Source organism: Pogonomyrmex barbatus, unplaced genomic scaffold, assembly GCF_055798465.1.
Source record: "Pogonomyrmex barbatus isolate J1 unplaced genomic scaffold, ASM5579846v1 scaffold8, whole genome shotgun sequence".
Classification (NCBI taxonomy): Eukaryota; Metazoa; Arthropoda; class Insecta; order Hymenoptera; family Formicidae; genus Pogonomyrmex; species Pogonomyrmex barbatus.
Window position 1 is genome coordinate 6845619 of NW_028297182.1, and position 10465 is coordinate 6856083.

The 10465-nt window shown below is 41.3% G+C and overlaps 1 protein-coding gene across 1 annotated transcript in view; it reads left to right on the forward strand.

Moving 5' to 3' along the window:
- Window positions 1-433: 433 nt before the first annotated feature.
- Window positions 434-10465, forward strand: part of ImpE1 (Ecdysone-inducible gene E1) — an 18984-nt gene continuing 8952 nt past the window's right edge. The window contains exon 1 of the mRNA XM_011637359.3: window positions 434-852. Coding sequence (XP_011635661.2) covers window positions 799-852 — 54 coding nt within the window. The 5' untranslated portion in view covers window positions 434-798. The remainder of the gene's footprint in view (window positions 853-10465) is intronic.

Below are 10465 nucleotides of genomic sequence, written 5' to 3' on the forward strand. Positions count from 1 at the left end.
GAAAGAAATCCTAAATGAAACATCTTTTTTCACAATGTTATATAAGAATATTAAAAAACATTTTCTGTGTAACAAAGAACAGATGATAAATAGTGTTTCCTTCCGAGCCAAAGCGAAAAGATATTGAAAAACAAAAAAGTATAAAGATAAAATTATAAAAACTCTTTAAAAATTATAAGTAAATTAAGAAAGATTAAAACATATTCTTTAACATATAACTCTGTACGGATACAGATTTTTATGCGACATTTCCAATTAAAATTTGTCTCAATCATCGCGCGGTCGAAGAGAGTTGCTGACAAATGCCTCCCCATTCAATTAAAAAAAAAAAAAAAAAAAAAAAAAAACGAGATCGAAAACGAGGAGGAAGGAGAGGAAGGCGAAGAAGAAGAAGAAGACGAAGACGAAGAGGAGGAGGAGGCCTGGAAGACGGGGAGTTGAAGACCGTGGCGAGGAGAAGGTGGGAGAGCACGGGCCCCGTCGCGGCCGCTTTTCCGTTCCTCTTGCTGCTCCCGCGCCAAAAGCCCGACCGCCGAGGGGTCCGTTCAGTCTTGTTTCAGTCATCCTGACGCACGCGCCGCACCGCGAAGCAGGCACCCGTCGCTGTACGCTTGTTTACATTCTCTCCGTGCCGTGCGATCCAACCCCCCTCCCCCCCCCCCTCCCTCGGTGCGTAAACGCTAACGATCGCGCTCGTTATCGGCGGTGATATACACGGTTGTACGAGCGCAGGTGAAGCGAAAAATCGTCTCGATTCTCGACTCTCGGAGGTATCGCGTGGCCAGCAAAGCGGAAATAATGCGCGGAAGTCGTGGGACGATCCTCGTCCTGTGCACGATGATGAATTGCCTGGTGAGTTCGAACAGTCTCTCCCCTTCGAGCGTTGGAGCGAAGGGGCGGAAGGGCGGGAAGGGTTTCCCTCCTACCGGAAACGAGAGTGAGCGCGCTAAAGCGTGGGCGACTTTGACACGTGGACGCGCGGCTCGCTCGGCGTACGATCGCTCGTAACGCAGGTGTATCTCGCGTGTAACGCGATGCCGTAATCACATCGCGTGAATTCCACTTTGGAACATCGAGATAGCTATACGATATATGTTAGCACCGATCGCTGCAATTTGAACGAATTAAGAGATACCTATCGCTACAGTGTATTAATCGTATCGGAGGAAATTTAAACTATCCCATAAATGTCTGATTTCATCCTTCGTAATTTTACACGTACTTTACGCGTACTTTACGCGCCAATCGAAGCTCGAATAATGATCAAATCTTTAAAGGTTTGAACGCTTTGACATCTGAACGACAATATGCAGGTTCATTTGGGACTCAGACCTGAATTTTCCTTCACATTCCTTTCCATTGAATTTCGTAATTTTTATCATAAATTATACGTACTTGGCGTAAAGCAGAGTCTTGCACTTATCAAATAAACAATATGCATATGACTATAACAAATCCAATAAACGAATCCGCTATATGAAGACTGAAAAATTAAATTTAAATGTAAAAGAGGTCAAACTTTGTCTTGAAAAACTATAATAAATTTTTATTTCCTTTTCTTGAACAATTCCATTTTTGAATTTCTTCAGCGTGTAATAATAATAATTATTATTATAATCGTCAAACCTTCGATCCGTTTTCCATGCAAGAAATTGCTGTTGATGCGTAAAACTGTTTTTCTAATCGGGATCTTAAATTCGCCATTATTATTCTGTTCATCCGTCCGCCTGAGAAAATGCAGGATGCCGAACCGTTGTAGACGCTTGTTACTACACATCCCACGTAACGAACACACAGGTGGAAATCTCTTTTAAGCTACCGGTAACTTCGTCGAGTCAAGGTCATCTCCCGCACGCATTGGTCTCGGATTAAAATTCTATTAATGGTCAATAGTAGACGCGATGTACAGGGCTTTCTAAGTGGCTTCATGAAAAATCCTTGGCACAGAACGATTCTATAGTTAGGGAGTCTCGCCGGTCTTCCGGCAGGGCTATATTCGTCCGTACGCACGTGGAATCACAATAATTCTTTCCCGACCTCACATGGGTCGTTGGACTCTGACACGTCGACCTGCCGTGTCGCCGAGGTGTCGTCCGTTGAATATGCGAGTGGTGTTAAGGAGGAATGCATTCCGGGCTGCGACGGCTCCTCCGGATTATCGTCCCGGGCACCTTCTTTGGCGGGAAGCAAATATTTTACTTTAAACATACGTGCTAAGTGTACGGGCAAAGTCTAGTATTATTGCCCCTATTTTTAACTCGCTTTAATAACCGCCATAAAATGCTCGCGTATTAATGGCCGATACGAACGATGGGCCGTCTCTTCGCATCATCTTGCGCATTACGGTATTTCGTTTTTTGCACCGCATGTCTCTTCCGCAAAAAGTAGATGAATTGCAGATAGGAACTCGTCTTGACGGATATGATTTTTGACATCGAACTGACACGTTATCAACCGTCTATTAACCAAATCGTTTATTTTTGCGAAATAACATTCGACGTAGCGATTTTATTACAATTTATATTAATATTTATAAATTGCAATATTGCATTTTTTATTGCGATAGAATTAAACAAAATTTTATTTTGATAAGATTTTATAAGTTATTTAATATTTTATTTCTTTTATTTATTTCTTTTTTTTCTTACCAGATTAAATTTAATTAAAAAATATAATAATATTGCACCATGTCACGCACAACTCCGAAATTATGGCTTATATTCTGAATCTTTTTTCTTTTATCGATAAAAGAGGATTCAAAAATATAGACCTATAAATATAGTCTACATGAATCATTCAATTATGATTTGAGATTATTAAAAATTTCAGAAACAGTTGAGCCGATCGAGTTTTTAATGAACTTATCAGTATAACTTCAATAATAATTTCAATATATACCGAAAGTTATTATCATCACTTTACATGTAATATAAACAGAGATATTACAATGTAAAGCTCCAATTTTAAAATTTCTATTGAAGAAATATTTTGGTCATCATCGTCTGCGGTTTTCGACACAATGTAGCGTTAGCGGTAATTTTTCTCGCTGTATTGACAGAGAATACTTTCAGTGTTTCCATGGCAACACATCTATTATATTTAACAATAAATGCACGTAACTTTATTTCGGTCACACGTATATGCGGTAATGGTGTTTCGCGTCAGATGGCTCGAGGTCCTGTGTCCCACGATCTGGCAGTTAAATACACATATGAATAATCACACGAGTGACGAGAAGATTGTATTATATACATGATATTCAATTTAGCTTGTTGATATTTTTTAGTGATAATGGAACATCTAATTTTTATTTTTTATTAATTTAGTCGCTTATTATATCCAGTTTTTATAATATCTGTATTAATTTATTTGTTTTATTTAATAAAATAATTAGTAAAATAAAATAATATTGGTAAAAAAATTTATTTATTTAGGTAACAAAACAATTTATTAAATTTGATTCAATAAAATATATTGTATTTACAGTATTTCTATTAAGTATATAATCATAAAAAGTTTTTAATATGTGCTATAAAATGTAGCATATTATAAAAATTATTATAAATTTACACGCGCGTACATCCGATACACTTATTCCGTTTTTTTATTAATACAATATGTTTCTATATCCATTCGTCGATAATTCGCCGTGTGGAACACTGAATTAAACATTAGCCATTCTTTTATCTTTAGACGACGATGACGGTGAATGCGTTTACGTGTGCGTGACTTATCAAGAATTAACTGACCAATGAATGCGTCAATGTATTTCCGTTCCTGCGTCGTGAAGAAAAGTTCGAACACATTGATTTGCTTTAAGTCTATTCTGTTTCGGTTTTGTATATTTTTAGTGCATCAAACATACATATAAAGAAGTTTCGAAGGAAACAGGACAAAAAAAATATTTAAAAAGGTGCGCTAGAAGGCGAGACTTTATAAAATTTGAATAATTTTTAAGTATCCTACTTGAGTATATTTAAGCAGGTAAATATTAAAAGAAATGTATCCTGTGCCTCCTAGGTAAATAAGAGATATAAAACGTGGAATATCGAACACATCTAGTATTCCAGCCTTTATTTACAAGTAAAATTCTATGCTAATGTGGTAAATATAACCTAACTTAAATATCCTATTTCACGATGACGCGCAAACTGCATACTTTCGTTCGACGTATTCTACATTTTGCAATTCTACAGGAATTGAAGATTTTGAAAACGCAATTGTTTCCATATCGCGCAACTTCTCGACATTGTTGTGCAAAATTATTTCCGTGGTGCTACACCAACGGTCGAGCCCCAGAGTTTCATTAGTTTCCCTAGATCTGCTCTTGCTAACAAGAATAGATCTATTGTTTTCGCGAATAGGGGGTAGGAAGGAGGGGGAGAAGGATTGGAGAAAATAGATCGGCCACGATCACGGGGGCCAATTTGCAGGCAAACGGAGAACCCGGGGAACTCCGCCTCCTCCTGGTACCATGGTAGCGGTAGTTGCAATCCCATCTGCAACGACGCGGCTGGATATTGGCTCGTTTCTTTCCTTTTCCTCGCATTATGCAGGGTACCTTCGCCTTTCGAGTCTTTCTTGCTGCTGTCGCATCTGTTATTGCAAGCGACTTTATTTCGCATTTGAGAGCGAGCGGTTTCACGAGACCGATATCGATGCTGCCTTCCCCCCCCCCCTCTCTCCTCTTCCCCTTATACAAGATATCTCGGAAGATATTTACAAAAAAAGTAAGTGGATGAAGTAATTTTATCGAATTTATTAGCAAATTTTCTTCATGACGTTTCCTTATCGAAGATTCAATTAAACGCTGTCTTCCTCTTATAACTCCGGGAGATTAAAATTTTGTTGAAATGAAATATGATTAAAAGTTAAATTTGCGAGGAACTGCGTGGATACTTTTAATTGCATATATTTCGAGAATTATTATCTTTTACCATCTTTTATTATAAAAATATTAATTCTAAAGTTATTAAATAATTTATATTAAATGGTGAAATTTTATTTTGAAATTTCTTATTTATACTTTTGTACTAGCTATATTGCTGATTCTTTTTTCCCAAAATTACTTATCCTCTTTTTTTTTTTTTTTAATTTCCGAGGCAGATTACACGCGGCTAGGAAATAATTTTCGCAGAAACAAATACGTAGTTAGCGGGAAAAGTGTTCCGACGTACTTGCGCGTATTTGCATGTGAAAAAAAGATTGACAAGAATATGAACGATTAGAGCAAGAAGGTTCACCTCGAGGAAGATTGCAGATTTACAGGCAACAGTAATTAAGAGTACCACGAGTCGAGCAAGTCATCTTTAGTTTTTTGCAGCTTTTCTTGCCGGCGAGTTTTTTTTTTCCGAGTACGGGGGGGCCTTTTTTCTCTCTCCCCCCCCCCTTCCCCCTCCGCCTCATCCCCTCCGCTTTGCCACGAATATAATTCACGGTACGCACGTATGAAACGCGATTCCCATGTACGGCGAGAACAGATAGCCGGGGAAACGCTCGAGTTATCAATACATACGTGTTGAAAACACCGGGTACCGGTATCTCATGAGATAATTGCGACGGTCCGATGCTTCCGTGCATCGCGCAGCGCGCGGATAGCATTGCCATACCTCGTAATCGACGCCCGACAATTATTCTCGCGGCACCGATTTGGATTTTTCGACGCGTTTTCTAGCCTGGCGAGAGCGCGCTAATGACCCGCGCGATATGCGGGCTACGTCGGGGAAATCGATGTTCCCGGAGCATGCAATTATCCGAAATCGATAGTTAATGCACCCAATTAGTTGCACAAGTTGCCAAGTCGTTCTCTTTGTTTTCGAGAAGAAATTATTTTCATGTTCACGAAGATGCGCGCACGATAGAGAGAGAGAGAGAGAGAGAGAGAGAGAGAGAGAGAGAGAGAGAGAGAGAGAGAGAGACGCCTCGCGCCGCAATAAAACGTGCGTTTTACATCATTAATCTTGAAGATGATCTAAATTTACTCGGAAGATTTTATTTAATGTTTAGAGATTGAATGTCCGAGATTAACTATTAACTGGCGGCTGTTTTTCTCGTACGTATTTCACGTTTATTCGAAATTTCAATAAAACGAGAGACGCGCGGAATTATTTCATAAGTAAAATAAGTGAGTTATAATCGCTCAGGCGAGAAACGCGCTTCGCTCAACTTCTCGCGATCGGATAGACGAATCTAAAATTGATGAAAGTCGGTGAGTACAGACCGGGATAACTGGGACATCCTCCAGGTGCAGGTTGAGAGAAGCGCGTGTGCAGGAACGCGCATCTCCAGAGTCGTTCGACTCCGATTCCGCGCGAGTATCGCGGCCACCGCGTCGTTTACATTCGGGGTAACGTTATCGTGTGCGGGCTTCGAGACGTGAAGATTATTTCACACGTTGCCGACCGTGAAATTGTCGGCGATGGCGCGTGCTCGTAAATTCTATGCCGTTCGGGACTACGCACGTATCCTCTCGATCACGCCTCGCGATCGTTCGCGCAGCTGCGACAGAATTTACGACTGCACTAAGGGCGCGTCGCGCCGCGCCAACGGTTAATTAATGACGTCGCGTGGAATTATTTCAATCCTCCGGTTTCTCCGGAGCCTCCTCGTGGATCGGATCGACTCATAAATTGCCGGTCGCCGGTTATTTACGATCGCGCGGAATATCGCTCGTCGCAGCGATTGTCCGAGCAATCGAACGTTCCTTCCTGGAAAATGCCTGTAGAACAGAGATTGAGATCGGCGCAATTGCGAATGTGAATTTCGATGCGAATGTATCTCGAGTTACCTTGGAGCTACGAGATATTCACAAGGAGCAGATAAAATCAAGAGCAGATGAAAGTCAAATCAACGCGCACGGTCATCTCCACTCTCACTCGCGTTTCCCCCGAGAAAAGAAACAAAATGTCCTTTGCATCTTTTTCGTAAACGGCTCTTCACGTCATTCGCGTTTCCCTCTGATATTTCACGCGAGATTACGCGGTTGTTTTCTTCTTGTTGGAAACTGTGATGCGACCACGGATTACTCGAACAATGCGATTCTGCGCAATGTCATTCGGTTCGGAAGAGAGGACGCGTCACTCGCCGAGTGTCTACGCGTGTAACTGCGATGCATAACAAAGATGCACGGCGATTTGCGAAGAAATAAAGCAATTGTACGAATCTGCTTCGTATGCGAGAAATGTATTACGATGATGATCGATGAGCAGAAAACACGCAATCCAGTTATACGCGATTGAGTTATCGATGCTAAGGATGTTAATGAAACGTGACTCTGGAATGATACTAAATTATTTTCCGACGAGGCATCTAACAGTGACTGAAGTCAATTTTACGATGAATAAAAAGGATAGAAAGGAGAGATAACCGAGGGATGGATCTTCGGGTAATTTTCTTATAATAACCTGAGAACACCTCATTTCGGTCACAAACTTCAGAATTGCAGACAGCAAATGTGATGATAACGGATATTCAAATTAAATTGTCATTACAGATTCATTCGATGTCTAATTGATCGAGAATACGTCCCGTTAGTGCTGGACAAATACAAAGCCGGTGAATTTGCATTCAACTAGACGGTCCTGTCCTTTTCACGCTCACTCTCTATAATGGGATTACGTCCGAGCGGAAGAAAAGATACAGATCCAGTCCGCATTCCATAGCGCCTATTGGAGCATCCGCGTGATTATACTTAACCGAACTATAATTTAACCACTGCCGTAAACCTCTGAGAAAGATGCACGCGAGAAAACGACGAGAATCTGCGTCTGCCTCACATGCGCTTTGTTTCGCGAATGTACAACAGACACGAAACTTTTACCTTGGAATTCCGTCATATAAAACGTTTTCCTCTTCGAACCGAAAAAAATTCGACCGTGAGTAAAAGAAAAATTAAAAATAATTTTTGATTTAATTACGTTTGATAAAAAAATTGAAATTAGATTTTCACTGAAAATCTAAAATAAAACCAATAAATTTTTCAATCACTATAGTTGTAGGAAGTCATCTCTATGGAAGACATTGTAAGACGTTATAATTTTGAATACGTTAGCTTTTCGTCATAATTGAAAATTATTAATAATCGTTTACACATAACATGTAAATGTAATTAAGTTTGAATGTATTTTTTTGCCTTTCTACTTTTCGGACTGAGTATTTCTTTTAGAACAAGAAATTTTTAGATTTTTTTTTTTTTTTTTTCGATCGAAATAGACGTCCTTGCGTTCCGCCATCCTTCCGAGGCCGTAGTTGAGGCGCGAGTAGAATTTCCGCGTGGGAACCGGCGTTAAAGATCGTGATCGTCCTCAATGCGTTTCTCCTCGGAATTGTCGGCCGTGGTTGCTTTATTCTGCGTTTAAATTGGCTCGGCTCGTTAGGCGTAATTAAGAGCCGGCAGGAGGCGCTTGCAATGAATATAAAATTCCGTCTTGCCACCCTTGGGTGCAGCGCTACGCGCGCTGGGCTCGTGCGCTACGTTTCCACGTGCACGCGGCGTTGCGTGCAACGGCCGATTAACCCTCTATCCGTCTCTCTTTCTCCCTCTGTCCCTCCCTCTCTTTTTCTCTTACTCTCGGAAGCGCGGATTAATTTCTTCGATATCCAACGTATGCGTGACTACGCGACTGCTGCGAAGGGATGATACGTGTGCGCCTCGCGCGCTTTGCAGGAGGAGCAAATAGATAACAGTAACGTTTCTTTTTATGGATTGATAAATAACGAGACCTCACGCTCCTTCGCGAGGAGCAGGCATCGACGCTTGGCCGACGTAGATACGCACGTGCCTTTCCTTCGATTTTTCCAACACGGGAAAACACGGCGAACAGCCGCGAACAGACGTTGAAATAACGCGTCCATTCAGGAAAGCGTATCCATTATTCATCAACAGACGACCGCGAATCCGCTCCGGCGAATCCGCCGCGGTTCCGCTCGAACGACGCGTTTACAGATTATCGCCGTCAAGTGTAAGACGACGGCTCGTGATTCAGAATGCACGGTAATTTTGTTTCTCGGCCTGCAGCACGCGAGACGCATATACGTATTTTAGACAGACGCATCCCCGTTGCGCGCGTCCGATGCATCCGATGCTCGATCGCTTTTACCGTTCGACCGCTGAAAACCGCCTGCCGGTGTACGGGACGATGTAAAAGTTATCCCGTGAATCGACAATAAATCGAACAGTAAATCGGAAATATTTTCGGGTTTATCGGGTATCTATGCGTACACAGTATCTATGCGTACTCTTTCTGAGACAGAAAGGTCAAAATAGTCAAGCCCGCTCGTCGTGAGATTTCAACGATAAAAGAAATGTCGTTGTGTGTGATTTTGAAGCCGCGCTCGTAGTTGTTTCTTAAGAAAATCTACGTGAAGAGAGAGAGAATTCCTTATTTATATTACATGTCCATATACAAATTTGCATATATTTAAATAAGGAATTCTTATTTCGAGAAACCGCTATGGATAAACAGGATAAACATCTTCTCTTTTTCCTTTTTCTAAACATTTTATAAAATTAAAACAAAAAATGGTAATTGATTAATGGTTAAAAAAAAACGATTAAATTCTATTGATTTTGAAATCAGCATCTCACTATATTTAATGAACGTTAGCTTTTCCATTGATGTGTAACAATACACATGTTATTAATTAAAATGTCAATATAAACAAATAAGACAAAATACAGTAATCCCTCTTTATTCTCGTGCTTTATTTTAATACTTGTACTCGGTCGTGGTTCGTTCTTTCAAAAATACTACCTCTATTCTTAGAAAATCCCATTTCCTGGCTTTTCCCTGGCTATATCTTTCCGCCTCAAAAAAGAGCAATAAAACGGTAGGGGAAGATCCGAGTGAGACCGGTGAAACACAGTTTAGAGAGATGCGAGGAGTTAAGGATCTCTTCGCGCAGCTTCCTTTCCTTTCAGGACGGTATAAACTCGCGGAATCCCCGATTCTCCAAAGATATATATATATATATATATATATATATATATATATATATATATATATACCTACGTAAGACGAGAGAAGTCCAATCTCCGATACGGAGCGTCGGTGTATCGGGATCGTTAATCCGTCGCGGCGCGACCACGTTAGACGCGGCAATCACTTAGGCGTTAAACGTCTCACGATGCGCTCAAGCTGGCGCTCGTAGGTAACAGATTCGCCGACTTTCCTCCGAATAATATTACGCACGCCGCCCAGTTTGAGTGCTGCGCTAACGGTGCATACGCGCGCAACGGATGCCGTGTCACCTTGCGGTGCTTAAAGCGTGCAGCCGCGAATCTGCCGCGAGTACGCGCGATTCCATTTCCAGTTCCACTTCCACCGTAAGTACCGGGATAGACGGGCGATTTAACCGGTGCACCGGTGTTCCTCGCGGCTGTCGCTAGTCATCGAGGCTGTGTTTCCGTGTTCCTGTCGAGGGAGGCAGGATCCGTTGCGTGAAAAGCGAGAAAAGGGCGTACACC